The sequence below is a fragment of the Equus quagga genome, chromosome 13, assembly GCF_021613505.1.
Source record: "Equus quagga isolate Etosha38 chromosome 13, UCLA_HA_Equagga_1.0, whole genome shotgun sequence".
NCBI lineage: Eukaryota > Metazoa > Chordata > Mammalia > Perissodactyla > Equidae > Equus > Equus quagga.
This window is the reverse complement of record NC_060279.1, coordinates 1,029,882-1,048,790: the sequence shown is the minus strand read 5'-3', so window position 1 is coordinate 1,048,790 and position 18,909 is coordinate 1,029,882. Positions and strand designations below refer to the sequence as shown.

The 18,909-nt window shown below is 53.6% G+C and overlaps 1 protein-coding gene across 6 annotated transcripts in view; it reads left to right on the top strand.

Moving 5' to 3' along the window:
* Nucleotides 1-18,909, top strand: part of PIK3C2B (phosphatidylinositol-4-phosphate 3-kinase catalytic subunit type 2 beta) — a 61,676-nt gene that overhangs the window by 32,444 nt on the left and 10,323 nt on the right. For all 6 annotated transcript variants that reach the window (XM_046680754.1, XM_046680755.1, XM_046680759.1 and 3 more), the window contains 15 exons: nucleotides 698-820; nucleotides 4,271-4,438; nucleotides 5,009-5,120; nucleotides 6,276-6,418; nucleotides 7,665-7,853; nucleotides 8,881-8,974; nucleotides 9,130-9,224; nucleotides 9,668-9,848; nucleotides 10,610-10,717; nucleotides 11,349-11,441; nucleotides 12,270-12,399; nucleotides 13,248-13,384; nucleotides 17,097-17,266; nucleotides 17,763-17,919; nucleotides 18,255-18,364. In XM_046680754.1, the coding sequence (XP_046536710.1) occupies nucleotides 698-820; nucleotides 4,271-4,438; nucleotides 5,009-5,120; nucleotides 6,276-6,418; nucleotides 7,665-7,853; nucleotides 8,881-8,974; nucleotides 9,130-9,224; nucleotides 9,668-9,848; nucleotides 10,610-10,717; nucleotides 11,349-11,441; nucleotides 12,270-12,399; nucleotides 13,248-13,384; nucleotides 17,097-17,266; nucleotides 17,763-17,919; nucleotides 18,255-18,364 (2,010 nt within the window). The remainder of the gene's footprint in view (nucleotides 1-697; nucleotides 821-4,270; nucleotides 4,439-5,008; nucleotides 5,121-6,275; nucleotides 6,419-7,664; nucleotides 7,854-8,880; nucleotides 8,975-9,129; nucleotides 9,225-9,667; nucleotides 9,849-10,609; nucleotides 10,718-11,348; nucleotides 11,442-12,269; nucleotides 12,400-13,247; nucleotides 13,385-17,096; nucleotides 17,267-17,762; nucleotides 17,920-18,254; nucleotides 18,365-18,909) is intronic.

Below are 18,909 nucleotides of genomic sequence, written 5' to 3'. Positions count from 1 at the left end.
CTGCGCCCTGCTGCAGACACACAGTGGGAGGGGCGGGGAGGTGGGAGATGACCCTTTGTCTGGAGTCCTTAGGCCTGCAGGGGTGGGTGGAGGGGCACGTTCATTTTGTAATCCTTGGCTCCTCTGCAGGGTCCCCTGGCATCCAAGGCCCGGGGAGTAGGCATGCGGCTCTGCGCCGCCCCCCCTCCCCCCGCCCCTTCCGGAACCCCTCCCTTCACTCTTTGTTCCTCAGTTAATGTATTCCTCTGGGCGACTGGCGGAGAACAAAGGAGGCAGCCTGGGAAACCAGGGCCTTCTCTGACTTCTTCTGTCAGGCACCTGTCGCGAGCCACAGGGACTCCCATGTGTTGGCATTCATGTCGGCATATGTCGTTCCTCCCCAACCCTTCTCACCTGCTCATGCGCTTGCGCATCCGGCACCCGATGGGCTGGAGCTGACTGAGGAGGCGGCTCCGTGGCTGGTTCCTGATGAGGAAGGAAGAAAAAAGCGTGGAGCTAGCCTGGAGCCTGAAGCTGGGCAGAGGGATCCAGATTGAGTTGCTTCTCCCGGAGCACACTTCCGCAAATCCAGTGACCCCTAGTTACAGTGCCCAGAGACCAGAGGAGTTTTCCAGGGGAAACGGAGCATGGCATAGGTTGGGTGACTGGGATGGGGTTTGGGAGCTGATTGTCCTGACCTGCCTCCTTTCTCTTGTAGCTATGAAGATTTCTACCTCTCCTGCTCCCTCAGCCACGGCGGCAAGGAGCTGTGCAGCCCCCTGCAGACCCGAAGGGCTCACTTCTCCAAGTACCTCTTCCACCTCATCATCTGGGACCAGCAGTAAGCCCTCCCACAGGCTCCCTGCCCAGCCACTGCACATCCATCCCTACTGGGACTAGGGCTGCCTGCGGAGATTAAACCAGGCTCCTGTCACTAACCCTAACCAAACAAGTCAATCAGCCTCTCGAGTCTCTGCTTCCCTAACTCTTAAATGGAAACAAGTATAATTTCTACCTCTCAACTTATGAGACTCCAATGAGAAGTGTCCATAAAGGCCATTCGTAAACCGCGAAGGGCTACACAAGTGTTGGTTGTTGATTACTAGTTTTAATAATCATTCATCATTTTGATCTTGTCTCCCCTCAAAGGTTTAACTAGTCTGAGGGACTCTCATCCTCTCCCTTCCTCCCACGGTTTCCATAGAATAGGGACAGGGAGCTGTGCTTTCTCTCATACAGATGGAGAAGGGAAGGGTGTCCAGAGGGAGGACAGTGGGCTTGGAGCCACGGGAACCGGGCTCCCTTTCTAGCTCTGTCTCTAGTCCTCGGGTCTCTTTGGCCTCTCTGTACCTCGGTTTCTCAAACTGTAATGTGGGGACATTTTTTTTTTTTAACTCAGAGGCAGTTGTGACATTGAAATGAAATAGGTTATAAATATAAACATGTAACCACAAGCACAAGATGGTATTAATCACGGTTTATTAACAGTAACCTGCTGTCAGGAAGGTAAGCATCAGCCAAGCAAGGCAGGAAGGAAATGGAGGCGAGCATGCTTCAGAGGGTGGCACTGCAGGTGTTGCCTGCCTGGGCCTTTCTGGGCTGTGCACTGCCCTCCCTCCAGACAGTCAGAAAGCCCCGTGTTTGCTGCCCCCAGCTTCGCTTCCCCAGAAGTGACTACATCTGAGTCCTTATTTACAGAGCAAAACTGCAACTTCAGTGTTTGGAGTGCAGATGGATAAGAGTGCAGAGGGCCCTTGGGGAGGCTAAGGATGCTGAAATAGGTAGACAGAGTCCCAAGATGCTCTGAGTCTGGAGATGCTCGCTTTACAGGTAGACAACTGGGAAGGCAGACCCTTTCTCCTGTCTTCACACCTGCATAATTCTTAGAAGAGTAAAGGTGTAGATAAAGTCCTTTAGTCATACAGCTTCCAGGGCAAGAGAACCGCCTTGGAGGCAGGATGGCTGCCTTCAGTGACTCTGGAGTTGCACCAACCCTTGGGTGCCTCCGGCCTCAGTCCCTGCCGCTGCCAAGGGAGGGGTGTTATGCAGTGCTCCGGCCCGGACAGCCCCACCAGAGTGGCCTAGACCCTTTTCCCATGGAGTATCGGAGGTAAAGAAGCAGCCTGGCCTTTGGGTCTCATTCCGCTCCCTGTCTGAGATCTCTGCCCCCAGTCCCAGAGGGCTGGATCCCTGCCTAGCACCTTGTGGAGCAAGCCCTGCCTATCCAGATGCTCCATGGGAGACCTCTTCGCACTTTCATGGTCAAGACCAAGGTCTTTGGGAGAAGGCGCTGCAGTGTAGGGCTCAGAGCACAGGCTCCGGGTTCAGTCATCCTCCCTCCTTACTGTAGATGCAGCCGTGGGCAGGTCATTCAGCCAGAAGTGGACGTGGTCCTAGGGCCTACCCTACAGGATTGTTTGAGAGCAGGTGGGACATTGCAAGTGAAGAACTTGGCACAATACCGAGCACATCATCAATGCTTTCTTCTTAGCTGGGGGAGCCCTCTGGGTTCTGGTTTCTCTGTTGCAAGTGACTTAGACAGTAACTGATAGATGGAGATATCTGTGCACAAAAACACTGACCACGTAGCCCAGTGCCAGTGTCGTAGCCACAGTGCCACATAACAGAGAGTGCCTGGACAAGGGGCACACCTATCACACAGGTGGAGCTCTGTCCCCTTTGCACTGATGAGGAAACTGAGGCACAGAGATGTGAGTAGTTGCCCACGGTTGTGAGTGGCAGAGCCAGGACTGGAACCTGCACATCCTAGGAGTCCTTCCTGGAAGAGGCAGTCCCCGTGATGTGCTGTTGAGGAATGGGTTGCAGAAGGAAGCAGAGGGGTTTCTCAGACAGGGAGGAGGTTCAGGGCTGCAGCCACTATTCCGGTTATCCTGAATGACCCTGGCTGAAGGTCTGTGGGGAGGTTTTGGAATGCCAGAGATACTCGAGAACTGAGGAGAAGGGGGCGTTGGCTAGGTCTAGGGGTTAGGGTTTCAGTTAGAAAGTTTCCTTACACCCCGTTTTCTCCAGATGTGAAGTTAGCTGCCTCCTGGGTAAAAAAAAAGGGAGGGCTCAGGACCCGCTGTCTCCTCTGCTCTGGGGTCAGCTGGTTCTCACTGCACCAGTGCTGGGGTCAGTTACCCTCTCAAAATAGGCCCAGCAGCCGTGCGCTGCCACCCCTAGCCAAGCGCTGGCCAGCATATCTGCTGGCAGCTGGAGGGGCCCTAATTATAGCTGTGGGCCCCCAAGGGTAGGGGCAGCTGGGACAGAGCTGGGCTCTGCCAGTCTCTGGCAGGAGGGAGTGCCTCATCTAGGTGGCGATTTCCCTGGAGGAGTGAGGGGCAGCAGTGGAGGGAGACTGCTGCCCTTGGTGGCCGCCCTGCCTCTGTGGCCTCTGGCATAGAAGCTGCTGGCCTTGTGCCGGCCAGGAGGGTGTGACATTGTGGATTTTGGCCCAGGGACAGCTTCCCAGAAAGGTAATGTGGGTCCTCCCTCTCTTTCCACAGCTGCCCTCCCCTCTCTGCCTCACCGAACCCCAGCTCCTTGTCCTGAGCTTGGAGGGAGTGGCGGGCATGGCTCAGGCAGAGGGAACACCTGGGCTGGGCAGTGGCAAGGCTTACTCTCTGCGCTTTTGGCCCTACCAGGCTACTTTCTCACCCCCTCCCCTGGGGACTTTGGGAAGCCCCTTCTCTTTATCCCTTTGGCTTTGAAAATGTTTTAGGGTGGGAACCAACTGTCTTGTGGCCCGGAGGTTAGTTCGAGAAGGGGCCGGGAGAGGAGAGACAGGCAGGAGGCCCGTGAGGGGTGTGCATGAGGGCCAAGAACTCGCTGCTGCTGCTTCCTGGTTCCTATCAGCGGCATGAAGTGGGGGAAGGGTGGGGATACTTCCATGGAAAAGGAGTGTCAAAAGGAGCAGCTTCCTGGTGGACCCCTGCAGGAATGCTAAAACGAGGGAGGCACATGGCTTACAGTGGGGCCTGTGGTCCCCCGAACGCTGAGACGGCTCTGGCAGTGAGTTCTGTCTGGGCGCCGTGCGTAGCCTCAGAATCAGAGCGTTTGCCTCGCTCTGCTGAGAGGCTGCGAAGATACCATCCTCTGCTTCTGGGAGCATCCAGTGGAGTTTTGCCTCCAGTTTGGGACATGTCCTCGTTCTGCAGGAAGGCTTCCCCAGGGAACACATCCGATATCCTAGAGGAGGACGAGTTCTCAGCCTCCGCTTAACTTCCTGGGCTGCCTGTCCCTTGAAGCCACAAGGGCAGCACTGTCTGATTTGGTTTCCTGTCCTCCCTAGGATCTGCTTCCCCGTGCAGGTGAACCGGCTGCCTCGGGAGACCCTGCTGTGTGCCACTCTCTATGCTCTGCCCATCCCCCCAGCTGGCGGCTCCTCGGAGGCCAATAAGCAGCGGCGGGTGCCTGAAGCCCTGGGCTGGGTCACTACCCCACTCTTCAACTTCAGGCAGTATGTGGCCCCCGGCAGCAGCTGCTTGGCCTTGGAAGGGAAGGAGGGGGATAGAGAGAGGGTCCTGGCTGCCGTACTGGCCACTGCCCCTTGGAAGGGTTGGCCATGTGAGGCTCACCAACAGGGTCCAGAGGGTCCCAGCCCTGGTGGAGAGGACCAGGGCACAGCACGAGAGACCAGGACAATTGATGTAACCAAGGGTTACTGGGCGGGACTGGTGGCACAGCACGGTTGGGCAGGGGCATGGAAGTGCAATGTTTGGGTAACGTGTTATTTGCTCTTGTCACTGGAAGGACTTTAGAGGTCACCTAGTCCAGCTCTCTACCTCATGAAGGCATCCCTGCCACCATGCCATCCAGACCAGGGTGTGGTTAGCTCAGAAAGGCTTCCTGGATGGGGTGGGCTTTTCTAAGACTTGGAAGAAGGAACAGGCCATGTCTGAGGGAAGAATGAGAGAGAGGAGCTGGGTGGCGGCTTCAAGAAGAAGGCAGGTTTTTGAATCAAGAAGCCAGAAGAGAACCATCTCAGCCACTGGGTTTTTTGGCTCAGCCCACCCTCCATCCTCCTTAGAGTCCTGACCTGTGGCCGAAAGCTTCTGGGCTTATGGCCAGCAACACAGGAAAATCCCAGTGCCCGTTGGAGTGCACCTAATTTCCACCAGCCGGATAGCGTCATTCTGCAGGTGAGACCCTAGCCCAGTCCCTCCCTCCTGCCCACCCATCAGGACCACTCCAGATCAGCTCCAAGTCTCCCCTGCGGTTTGGGCTGGAATTTTGTGCATGGGATGATGACGTGACTGAGGCCACGGGGTGAATATGGTTAGACCCGGAGTGGGAGTGCGAGTTCTGTGGAATCTACGTCCCATCTGCCGGAGGTGAACTTTGATTTCTAGGAGCCTGAAGGCAGGGTCTGAGACCCTCCCTATCCAAGGCTCAGCTCCTCGGAGTCCCTTATATTGAACCCTCATATTACTAAGTCTGATCCAATCTGAGCCGTGCCCTCGGTGTGTGTGGGGGACCTTCCCTCAGCCAGTCACTCCATGCTCTAGTGGGCTGGACCCATTCTCTGGGGGCAGGAGGAGGAACTGGTCAGGCCCAAGGTCTAGTTTCTGGCTCCCCTTTCTTGTGGTCACGAGTTGCTTTGATATGGAATATGGAATGTCAAAGTGGGTATGGAATGAAATGGAATGATAATAGAATGAAAGCTCTGAAAAGCAGATGTTTCTATGTGTCTTATTTACTACTCTCTGCCCAGGCCTAGAATGATGCTTGGTGCATAATAGGGTTCAATGAACATTTGCTGAATGAGGGAACATAGAACTCCTTTCGAGTCCTGGCTCACTCAGCTCTGATATCCATTTTAGGAGGATGACCATCTGGCAGCATAGAACAAGGGGACTGAATATCGCGGGCTTTAGAGTCCATAGGGCCCTCCCTGGCATGTGATCCCACATCCCATCAGGCAGCAGTGCCCTACAGGACCACACTGGAGGCTCCCAGTGGCTCCGCCTGGCAACGCTTCTGTTCAGAGTCCTGGCCTGCGGCTGGCCCCTCACCTGGATGCATCTTAGCCCAATTTCTCTCTTTCCCATTTTTCTCTCTTGCTCTTTGTTTCCTTCTCATTTTTTGCTGGAAGTTACAGCTGGAGGGGACTTTAGAGATCACTGAGTCCCCATCTGGGGACTTATTTACAGACAAAGAACCCAGGGAAGGGAGGAAAAGAGGGAAGGAGAAGGGCAGGAATGCTGGTGTGTGACAGAAGCTGGAGACCCAGGTTGGTGGCAGCCCCCACTCACCTGCCTGTTCTCTCTCCACCATTCTCTCATGCCGTCCCCCAGATTGACTTCCCCACCTCTGCCTTCGACATCAAGTTCACCAGCCCCCCTGGAGACAAGTTCAGCCCCCGCTATGAGTTTGGCAGCCTCCGGGAGGAAGACCAACGCGTGCTTAAAAACATCATGCAGAAGGAGTCCTTGTACTGGTGAGGCCCGGGCATCGCCCAAGTGTGGCTCAGCCCACTAGGTCTGCCGCATTTTGTCTGACCCTCTGTCTCCTGCCAGCTAGGCCCCTGGCCTCCTGCTTTGGGAGTAGAGGTAGGATGGATGGGGTGGGCATTGCCACCTAAGCAGGAGGTAGTGGAGAGAGGGCTCTGCTGAGGATAGCCCCAGCCCTTTTTTCATGAGCCGACATTAGGCAAAGTGGAGAGGTGGGGGTCAGGATTAGATCTGGGAATGCCTGTCCCCTCACTAGGGACTTGGCCCAGACCCGGCTTGGCAGGAGGACCAGAGCTTTGCCCGACACCCCAGATAAGCTGTCTACTACTCACTGTCCAGTGGGGCAGCTGGCTGCCATCCTCACTACCCTGCTCCCACCTCCTGCCCCTTCCACACCCATAGCCTTAGGATTTCTCTGGTCCTGTCACTTTTCAAAAAGCATCAGGTGTCAAGGCCAGCTGGCAGCTCCCAGGAGTTAGCGAGTCCAGCTGACCTCATCCTTGAGGCTGCTCCTCTCACCAGGATTGGAGAAGAGTAGGTGAGCTGCAGGAGCTGGTGGGACCTGGGCTCCTCCTCTGCCTGCTCTCTCTGGGTGCCTCTCTGGCTCCTGCGTGGCCCTGCACAAGTGGTAGCTGGGGAAATGAGAGACAGGCTCATCTGTCCCCCATGTCCCACCCAAGGCGGCCAGATCAGCTGAGTGCCTGCAGAGCTGCCGTTAGACTCCTGATCGCAGGCCAGGCCCAATTAGCTGCTGGTCCTTTAAAATCTCCAGCTGGCCCCCGGAAGCCCCAGGAGGCCTCTCAGCTGCCCAGACCCTGACCTGTGGGGACCACCGCCCTCTGGTGGCCCTTCTTGGGAGTGGTGCCCTCAGGGCGTCCTCAGGAGGGGTAGCCTGTGTTGCCCTTGGCCCTTGCATTCTTCCTTGGCCTGAGATGTCCCTGAGTCAGGATGCAAGATGAAGTTTGGGCCCTGGTGTCCACACTCAGCTTCACACGTTGCAGTCATTAGGGATCTTTTAAGGACGCGGATGCCTGGCGTCCCCAGACTTGCTGTCTTGCTTGGTGTTGGGTGTGGCCTGGGCAAGGGGATTTTACACAGCTCCTCGGGGGATTGTACTGCGCAGCAAAATCTGGGAAACCACTGAACTGGAGAGAAGGTGGCATTCTCCTGGAGAGTAAGCACGCTGTTCTCTGGCTGACTACTTTCTCGCCTCCCCCTCCACCCCTACCCCAGGCTCACTGATGCTGACAAGAAGCGCCTGTGGGAGAAGCGATATTATTGCCACTCGGAGGTGAGCTCGCTCCCCTTGGTGCTCGCCAGCGCCCCCAGCTGGGAGTGGGCGTGCCTGCCCGACACCTATGCTCTCCTGAAGCAGTGGACCCACATGAACCACCAGGATGCCCTGGGGCTCCTGCATGCCACGTGAGTTGTTACCCCACCTGTCCTGACCACATGTCCTTCCAGAAGCTGGGCCAGCATGCCCCTTCCTGGCCTGAGTCGGCCCTGGGGACCATGGTAAAGTGGGCCTGAAAGTTGGGGCTTTTCCCTCTTTTATTTTTTCTTTTCCTCATTTTCCCTCAACGTTATATAATGAACATTTTCAAACATACAACAAAATGAAACTTTTGCAGTGAACATCCATCTGCCCACCACCTGGACTCTGACCATTCCATTTGCTATATTGCTTTGTCACATGTGCATCCATCTATCCATCCAGCTTATTTTTTATGCATTTTGAAGTAAATTGCAGACATCATAACTCCCTCCTAAATAGTTCACCTGCATATCATTAACTAGAGCTCATTAGTTTACATAGAAGGGAATGCCAACCTGCCTTGTAGTGTGCTGCGTCCTGACAGATTCACACACCTGTGTGACCTGGACCTTATCCTCTGGTTCTGCGCTGACAGTCCTCTTTTCCCTCTTTCCTCTGAGGGGCTCTCTGGGGACACGGGCTCCCAGTATAGACCCTGGGCCACCTTTCCTGAATGGCACCCAGGATCCCTGGCCTCTTTCTCACCACTCTCAGTAATTAAAGTGGACCCAATCCACACGTCTTGCCTTCAGGACTTTTTGAGGCAACGGTTTTGCTAATCTCTGCTAAACTCGTGCTGCCAAGGGTACCGGCTGATGTAAAATTCCCTGATTCTCTCACTTGCCTGGCAAGCTTTGCATTACAGGATGGTACCAAGACACAATAATGCTGTAACCCTACGAGGGCTCTTTGGTGATGGGAATTTCTGGCGTGAGGCTGACTCGGACCGTGGGCCAGGGCCATTCTCAAGGGTTGCTGTCTGGTTGCTTAGGATTCTTCTAGTGGCTTTGGCAGATTCTGGGAGTCATTGCCTTTCCTCCATCCGTGCCTCTGAAGCCCAGGGGTGGCGTGCTTGCTCACTGCTACACTCAGAGCCCGTGGCTGGGTCGTCAGGTCCTGGGCTCTGTCTTGCAGCTTCCCAGACCAGGAGGTGCGTCGCATGGCTGTGCAGTGGATTGGCTCGCTCTCGGACGCCGAGCTGCTCGACTACTTGCCCCAGCTCGTGCAGGTGGGTGGACTGGCCTTCCCTCCAGTTCTCATGGTCCCACCACAAGCCCCAGGTCAGTCTGCGGTCTGCCCTTGGAACCCAGGGTCCCAGGGGCTCGTAGTGGGTGTGGGTTACAGGCAGTGGGTAAAGCCTCCTGTTGGCTCCATCCCAAACAGGCCCTGAAGTATGAGTGCTACCTGGACAGCCCCCTCGTGCGCTTCCTCCTGAAACGCGCCGTCTCTGACTTGAGAGTGACTCACTACTTCTTCTGGTAAAACTGCGCGTGCAGCAAGGCGAGGGCTTCTCTTGGGAGTGTTCTGCTCTGCTGCAAGCGAGGAGGAGTGAGCTGCTGGGGCTCCAGCATGTGATGATTTCCACAAGGCCTTGGGTGGCTCCTCTTCCTCGGGGGTCTCCGTCCACCCCTGCGTGGCACAGTGAGGATCATCCCTGGTACTTCCCTCCCACACACAGCAGAAATATCAAGGAGACCAGACACAGAGGAGCTTCACGCTCTCCTTAAGGGCACAGTAGGACCAGCTGGAATATGATGAACACCTCTGTATAAACTACGCGTACAGAGTCTATTTTCCCTCCCATGTTTGGGGTGGATTTTCCAGGGAGCTGAAGCTGGGTCTGACTCCCCCCACCCCCAACATACACACCCTTGTCTGTGATCCTCTGAGCTCCTGACTCCCCACTCCCTCTGCCTTGCAGGTTGCTGAAGGATGGCCTCAAGGACTCTCAGTTCAGCATCCGCTACCAGTATCTGCTGGCAGCCTTGTTGTGCTGCTGTGGCAAGGGGCTGAGAGAGGAGTTTAACCGCCAGTGCTGGCTCGTCAGCACCCTGGCCAAGCTGGCCCAGCAGGTCCGGGAGGCCACCCCGTCTGTACGGCAGGTGAGTGGAGTGAGGCCGCCTCTACCCATTTCTGGTCCTGGCTTCTGCAGCTAGTCATTAACTTCATAGGCATCCTGACCAGCATGATGGCACTTGACCATCCCTGGTTTAAGGGCTGGAAGGAGATGACTCTGTCAGTAACCTGCAAGGTGATAGTCTGCCAGCTCGATACAGCCCATGGATGTGTTTTGTTTGACCGGCAAAGCATTAAAATTTTTATTTAACTATTTGTCTTAAAGGCTAAGCACAGTTGTGTAAGTTGTTCACTGCACTAGAGCACCAGCGAGAAGGGGCATGTACAGGCTGAAATCCAGTCATACTTTGTTCACTTGCTCTGAGCCACGGCTCGAGGCTGCTGCCAGCCAGAGGGGGCACCTTTATCTGTTTGCACAAAGGGGCTATATCAGGCCAGCAGTGTTCCTGGTTGCTAACATTTAAAAACTGGGAGATTTTAATGTCCAGATTGTTGACCTTTCTTGGCAAGAGCCTGAACAGCCTCTCCCCCGGAGACGCAGCCACCCTCCTTGCTCGCCATTGCCTGCTGCGCGCTGTTCTGCCGTCCACCCAGCCTCTCGGGTTTAGGCTCGCTGCCTAGGTGCCGTCCCAGGCTCACATCTGGCTGGGTATTGTCCTTCCTGGGCTCCTGGAGGCTGTCCACACTTCCCAAGGGGCTGTTTTCCTGCTGGGTGCCCCCCTCTAGGGGGCTTGTTCTGCGAGGTTGGCCTGTGTCTCACCGTGCTCTCCGTCTGCCCTCCTGTCAGGGCATCCTCCGCTCGGGCCTGGAGGAGGTGAGGCAGTTCTTCACCCTCAACGGCTCCTGCCGCCTTCCGCTCAGCCCCAGTCTGCTGGTCAAGGGCATCGTGCCCAGGGTGAGTGACTGGTGGCGTTGGGGCTCTCGGAGTGGGGAGGGCTCGGTGGAGGCAAGGTCCTCACTGACCTGGCTCTGAGAGACAGGAGGGAGAAAGGCATGGCTGGGCCTCTTCCCAGCCCTGACTTGTATGGCTGTGGAGGGTGGAGGAACTGGGTTGGGGGCTGGGTAGGTGCCTCTCCCCATGCTGTTGGGATGCAATCCGGAGTGGTGGTGGTGATCGCAGCTCTCAGCTGCCATCTGCTGTGCACGCCCGTGCCTGCACTGGTCTGAGTGCTTTATGCTGGCTATCACGTTCATCCCCACAACTCTGATGAAGTTGGTATTGTGAGCCCGTTTACAGAGGAGTCACCTGAGGGACTGGTGACTTGTCAGAAGTCACACAGCTAGTGAGCTGTGTGGAGAATAATTCGAAGGGATGGGAGACCAGGTGCCAGAGCTGAGGTTGCCAACAGCAGAGTGGGATGACAGCAGTGGGGAGGGAAGGAAGGAAGGAATGTGGGCTCCTGAGAAATCTGGAAGAAACAGCGAGCAGCTGGACTGGCAGCAGCTTGAGCGAAGGTTGAGAGGCCACGTTCCTTCCTGGGTGTGGGCCAGCCTGACCCTCGTTGCTACCCTCTCTACTGTGGCAGGACTGTTCCTACTTCAACTCCAATGCTGTCCCCCTCAAGCTCTCCTTCCAGAATGTGGATCCGCTGGGTGAGAACATCCGTGTCATCTTCAAGGTGAGGACACTTCACTCAAGCCTGGTGGGACAAAGGTGGCAGAGAGAAGGGGAGGAGGGAGCCTGAGTGTGGCAGAAGCAGTTCTCTTCCCACTGTTCCACGATGCCAGTTTACAATGTGAAAGACATCAGGTGAACCAGGAAACAGACTAACTCTGCATTGCCCCAGAGCGCTACGAGCAGAGTGTAGGAGGTGTAGAGAGGCAACTGACAGCTCAATACATGGAAGCGCTTTCTAGGGGGCAGACCTGCCCAACAATGACATGGATAAGATGGTGATCTCCTTCTCCCTGGGAATGTTCAAGCAGAAGCTGAATGACTACACGGCAGCCATGTTGAAGAGGAAATTAAGATATCAGGTGTAGGTTGGACTTACGAACCCTGAGATCCTTTCTAGCTGATACATCCGTGATCCTGAGAAGTAAATGATAGTCTCAGAGTATATAATCTTTTGGGGGAGAGGAAATGCACGTGTGTGACTTAGTAACTGATAATATACATTTGCTGTGTGTACATTGCAAACCCAAGGTATAAATGCTCAAGTTTAAAAAAACGTTGATGGTCAGAAGGCCTGCATGAAGAGTAGGAACTTGAATTCAATTCACATGGAGCTGTGGGGTTGAGGGATGAGCTGGAACCCCACATGAACAAATGTGGGTACTGGCCCACCTCTGTTTGTTTGACCTGGTGTGAGCTGAGTAAGTGGCCAGAGGTGTGAGGTGGGGGAACTGGGTCATCACCTGTCGCTGTAGTTTGGGGCAGGGTTGCCCTCCTGGGAGATGTGGGAGCCGGGGGAGATGGGTCCTGGTCACTGTCTTCTTCCCTGCAGTGCGGGGATGACCTTCGCCAGGACATGCTAACCCTGCAGATGATTCGCATCATGAGCAAGATCTGGGTCCAGGAGGGGCTGGACATGCGCATGGTCATCTTCCGCTGCTTCTCCACTGGCCGGGGGAGAGGTCAGTTGGGCGTGGATGGGGCTGCGCATAGGCGGCTGGTGTGGAGGGCACCCTTGCTCACTGCCTCTGCCCATTCCCCAACGTGAGCTGTGTACTTCTCCAGAAAAACAAAACGGGCAAGAGCATTTCATTAGAAGCTGTAGCACAGCATTAAAAAAAAGAAGGCAGGGGAGAGAGACTTATAAAACAGACTTGGAGACATGACAACCAACATACTTTGTAGACTTTGGATCCCGATTCAAACAAACCAATTGTAAAAAGATATTTTTTGAGACAAATGGGGGAAATTTAAATATAGACTAGGTTAGATTGGATCAGATTAGAGAATGACTTAATTTTTTGGATATGATAATGGCATGGTGGTTGCGTCCTTGTTAGTTGTCCTTGAAATATTCAGAGTGAAGTGACAAGTCTGGGATTTCCTTTCAAACACTCCAGCCAGCAGGGAGAAGCAGGATTGGTGAGTGAAATAGATGAAACAAGATTAGCAAAATGTTGATAATTTTTGAAACTGGGTGATGGTTATGTGTGAATTCGTGACCATTCGCATTCATGAATCTGTGTTCTCTTTATTCTTATACGTATTGGAAAATTCCCATAGTCGAAGTTAAAAATGAAAAAGGAGTAGCGCCTGTGAACAGGGAAGACCGAGGACCCCCTCATACTGTGGAATCTGAGGCCTGAGCAGCGGCCTTCCTTTCTACCGTTGTCCTTTCCCCTTGTTATCGGACTTTGTGCAAAAGTCCTAGAGCTGAATTTAGACGGAAGCGTCCAGCAAAGCCCTCATAGTCCTCCCCCGACAGTGCCCTCTCTCTGCTCTGGAGTGACCCCAGTGCCTCCTCTCCCAGGGATGGTGGAGATGATCCCCAATGCTGAGACCCTGCGCAAGATCCAGGTGGAGCACGGGGTGACCGGCTCGTTCAAGGACCGGCCCCTGGCTGACTGGCTGCAGAAACACAACCCTGGGGAGGAGGAGTATGAGAAGGTAGGATGGGGGGCGAGGTCGGGCCTGACGCTGCAATTGCTGCATTACCATGAGACCTGCCTGTGCACAGCGAGGACAGCTCAGCTGTGTCGGGAGGAATAAACCACCCTCGGTTGACGATGCCTCCCAACATCTAGGGCTGGCTCAAATGAGTGTTGTAAGCCGACTGGGAAAATTCCTTGGGAGCAGCTCCGGGAGCTTCACTGAGTTCCCCTGGCAGATGGAGTTTTGGAGGAGGGGGACCAACTTTTGAGAACCTGTGTGGTGTCCCTCCTAATCGTGGGTCCTGTCCAGTTCCTCCTGTGCCCTTAGAGGGCTTCCGTGGTTCTTTGAAGAACAAGGGTTGGTTGGAAGAGTCTTTAGAGATCGTTTTAATTCAACCCTTCTTTTCGTAGATGTGAATTAGGAGTCACTCAGTTGTTCCTAGTTATGGAGCTGGTTTATGGAGATGCTGTAACTGGAAGCCAGGATCCAGGTTAGATATGAGCTGGAGATGCAGGAAAGGGGCCTGACCTGGTGCTCAGGTGAAGCTTTAGTGGGTGGTAGGGCCTTGGTGGCCTGCTGTGGTCCATAGACTAGTCTCTGGGATAATAAAGTTTAGGGGAGAGAACAATTCACAGTATTCAAACTCATAAGAGACTGAGTATATGCCAGAGTGCTTAATTATGTAATTTAACTTCCAGGGCGTCCAAATACTAATTTATATTGATCAATGCATTTTATCCCCAAGGGAAACCTACGTGGACAGCTAAATTATAATCAGAATGTTGTTTAGTGAACATCTAATGAGATGATCTTAAACGGCCTTAAATGTTTGTGTCCCCAGGGTATAATTCCTGGCCTGCTGTGCTCTCTTTGCATTCTCCTTGTGCCAGCTCATCATCCCTTATTACTTTAACTACCACCCATTTGCTGCTGCCTTCCAAAGGCATTCTTCTAACCCGCTTCCGTCCCTCTAGCTTCGTACTCTGTGGCCACCTGCTTGCTGGCCATCTCTTGTGTTGCAGCCATACCTCAAACTCGGTTTAGTGGTGCATCACTCAGCAGTGGAAGTGTCTGAGAAATGCGTCGTCATGTGATTTCGTTGTTGTGTGACTATCACAGAGTGCACTTATACAAACCTACATGGTGTAGTTGACTACACACCTAGGCTACGTGGTACTAATTTTACGGGGCCACCGTCGTATATGCTGTCTGTTGTTGACTGAAACGTCATTACGCAATGCCTGACTGTATAGGCAAAACCAAGCTTTCTGTCTCTCCTCCTCCTCTTCAGACCCGCTTTTTGTGAGTTTCCTATCAGTAAGTGGTTTGACTCTGTGCAGTCACTCAAGACAGAGCCCTGAGTCTTCACACTTCCTCCTGCCTCCCCTCTCCTGTGCCCAGCCTTGTTGATTCTTCTTCCCAAATATCTCTCAGATCTGCCCTCTTCTTTCCATTTCTTTACGCTATTTGCTGTCTGTCCCCTGAACCACGGGAATGTTTCTCCTCTCTTTGCCAACCTCTTCTTGATTCAAAGTTTTTTAATGAAGTGCGAATCACTCACGTCACTCCTTTGCTCTGAGTTCTTCAAAGGCTCCCTGTGTCCTAAAAGATAAGTCCAACATCCATAGTATTTGATGCAAGGGCTTTTGTAAGCCAGCCCTGCCTCCCCTGTAGTCCCATCTGCTGCCCCTCCCCATCTTGTGGTAGCTTACACTTCAGCTTAGGGGGCTGCTTGCATTTCCTTGACACCCTTAGATGAGAATATTCCCTTTGCCTGGAAAGCCATTTCTTCCCTTTCCCATCCCTCAAAACCCACCTCCTCTATGTTGCAAATTTTAAGTATTCTACCCTTAGAGAGGAGTAATATAGATTCTTTCCTCCCTCCCACCCACCCCATATGCTATTTATATAAACATGTATTTTTCAGTTGTTAAACAGCCACTATGCAGAGGCACTGTGCTTGTTGCTGGAATTATGATTACTTCCTGCCCGTGTAATAAACAGTCAAAATATATATGATAGATGTATGTACAACAAGAGTACAAACACACACACAGGCTAACTCTGCTTCTTTGTATTTAATATCAACCCTTCAGAGGTAGCTGCTCGGCTCTCCTAGCCTTTCTGCTGGAATAATGCTGGTAGTTTCTTGTGTTGACTTCCGCTGGGAAAGAACTAGAGACGTTTGTCTCTTGGCAAAGAGAACACCTCATATCCTGCCAGTGAGACTCGGTAAATCAGGGGCGCCCTTTATACGGTGAGCCCTCCTGTCAGTGAGCAGCCACACCCTCATAGTTCATGTGATGAGGCTTCAGTCATTTACCTGGGCACACAGGTGTTCTGTGAGTCAAAACAGGATGCATTTCAGATGGGAAGAATCTCTGTAACAGGAAGACAGATTGATGAAGATGAAGGTGAAGACTGGAGTTGATAGTACTCCTTAGTGAGTGGCTTCTTTTCATTCATTGTTTCCCTTCCACAGAAATCGTCTTTTTCTTCCAGAAGATGCGTTCTGTGGTTTGTTTACAACCTTTCTTTTCTTAGTTTCCTATGAATTAGTCATCTGGTTTAATTTGACAAGCAGCTGGGGGGTTTCCGTGTGTAGCTAGTTTTGAAATAGACCTTGTGGACAGCCAAGAAGCCACTGGGAGAGAAGATCCTGGACCCTGGGGGAGTGAAAAGACTAAGCCGGGAGTGGATGGTGGTGGCAGCGGGCTGTAGGGGCTCAGTGAGGGAGGAGTCAGTGTGAACTGGGAAGTCTGGGACTCAGGAAGTTGGGGAAGGATGGGGGAAATGTGCAGAGGGAGGCAGGGAGGGCACACATTCTACATCTGGGACGCTTTCTCTCATTCCCGGCTGTGTACATTCCTGGTTGGCTGTGACAGTTGTTGCCTTCGGCTGACGAGTCTTTCCTAGTTCTTGGGAAGTTCATAAAGCTCACAAAGACAATTTAGAGGGTGAAAGATGTCCACTTACTAATTCCACTTATGCTTGCTCCCTGGAAAGGCAGATAAGGGGACAGATGTTGACCAGATAAAACAAGGTAGATCCCCCCTCCCCCCCGTACACTCAGAAATAGCTCTAACATCTTGCCGACTGGAGACGTCTGATTTTCAAGCGTAAAACACTCCCTAGAAGTGTTAGGCTGCCTCAGCTCTCCTTTGGAGTGTAGTGACTTGAATTAGATTAGCATTTAGCTGTTACCAAGGACACTGGGCACAGGCGGGCGCTGTATTTGGGGCAGGGAGCAGGATGGAAGAACTCTGAGCGGGGTCAGGAAGGGGCCCGTTAAGTCAGCTGCCTCAGCGCTGTGCCTCAGTTAAGATGGTCACAACCAGTTGGGAAGGTTGTAAACGTCAGTCTTCCCGTCTGTTAAGGTCTCTTCAGTCTGGACTGGTGAAATCTGGGCTCCCAGATGAGTTCACTGTCTTTCCAACCAATCTTCCAAGGAGAAAGAAAGGCTTGGAGGAAGATGAGTTGCAGAGAAAGCGGTGGAGATATACATAGAAGCCTTCCGTCTCCTTACAGCCTGTCAGATAGAAGAGGTGTTCCCACGTGCAGCAGTGTGTGCATTAGTGCGTGAGGGAGGCTGAGCAGGCAGATGTGATGTGCTCTTGGGCTCACGAGACAGAGGCTGGAGCTGGCTGGATTCAGTTTGGCTGTGGCCCCTGGAGTCCCTCCAAGCCAGCCTTATGTTCTCTCCTCCCATCCGCCTCCCCCCTCCCAGGCTGTGGAGAACTTCATCTATTCCTGTGCTGGCTGTTGCGTGGCCACATACGTCTTGGGCATCTGTGACCGACACAACGACAACATCATGCTGAAGACCACCGGCCACATGTTCCACATAGATTTTGGCCGCTTCCTGGGTCACGCCCAGATGTTTGGCAACATCAAGCGGTAAGTGGTCGCCTGAAGACAGGATGTGTGTAGGGCAGGGAGGTCAGCAGAAGTGGTTCAGAGCTGGAACCCAAGCCCGAGATGGAAGGTGCTGCACTTCACCGTGTGGTCCCTGGGCTGAGCTCTTTGGAGAAGAGAAAACTGATGAAGTCAAGGTCTTGCCGAGCCATGCAGAAGAAGGCAAGGAGCTGCTGTCCCCTCCCTGCTGAGGACTGAGCAAAGGAAATGAGCCGGAACCACAGCAGAGGGCATACAGTTAGATTACCCAGGAAAAATGTTGTAGCTCATAGGCAAGGAACCAGTGAAGGTTGTGGAATACCTTGTCTCGGGGGATCTTTTAAGACTGAGGTAGGAAAAGAAGGAAAAGTTAGAGGAGCCCGATCTCTTCAGGTTCTCACAGGTGATGAGGGATGAGGGGGACCATCCCCTCATGCAGCCCACGAGTGGGCTTCCTCCTCCATGTTGACCTTCTGCCTGTGTGTTCCCTTTGGCCCAGGGACCGTGCCCCCTTTGTCTTCACCTCGGACATGGCGTATGTCATCAACGGGGGTGACAAGCCTTCCAGCCGCTTCCATGATTTTGTTGACCTTTGCTGCCAAGCCTACAACCTCATTCGCAAGCACACCCACCTCTTCCTCAACCTTCTGGGCCTGGTGAGGAGCTCCATCCCTTTCTGAACCCCTCCTTCTCATCTGGCACCATTTTTAAGACTCCCTGTCTTGCTTCAAAGGATTTCAGGAGATCGGCTTCCCTGAGCCCTGGATAAAAGCAGGGCCCAGACACTTGGAACGGAGGTGCCTGTGCAGGTGTCTGACTTACTGCTGCAGCTCCTCCACTTCTGTGGCCCTCCCGCCCCTGCCCACAGCATCTGCCTGCCACCCTCTGTGACGGTTGGGGAGCACAGCTAGAGAAAATCTTGCCTATGGCAGAGAAGAAACAAGAATTCCTAGTTGGTACAAGCATCCTCTCTCCTGTGTTCTCTTTCTAGATGTTGTCCTGTGGGATCCCTGAGCTCTCAGACCTGGAGGACCTCAAATATGTGTATGATGCCCTGAGGCCTCAGGACACAGAGGCCAATGCCACTACCTACTTCACTAGGTAACACATTGTGCACAAAACGGTACTGCCCGCCCTGACTACACAACTTCCAGGCTGCCTGATTGGGAGGAGTGGGGCTCGGGAAACAGGGAGGGCTTAGCTCACATGGCAGAGCCTAGAACTGACAGCAGGGCCTGTTGCCCAGCAGAGCCTAGAACTGACAGCAGGGCCTGTTGCCCAGCAGAGCCTAGAACTGACAGCAGGGCCTGTTGCCCAGCAGAGCCTAGAACTGACAGCAGGGCCTGTTGTTGAGCAGAGCCTAGAACTGACAGCAGGGCCTGTTGCCCAGCAGAGCCTAGAACTGACAGCAGGGCCTGTTGCCCAGCAGAGCCTAGAACTGACAGCAGGGCCTGTTGTTCAGCAGAGCCTAGAACTGACAGCAGGGCCTGTTGTTCAGCAGAGCCTAGAACTGACAGCAGGATCTGTTGTTCAGCAGAGCCTAGAACTGACAGCAGGGCCTGTTGCCCAGCAGAGGTTAGAACTGACAGCAGAGCCTAGAACTGACAGCAGGGCCTGTTGCCCAGCAGAGCCTAGAACTGACAGCA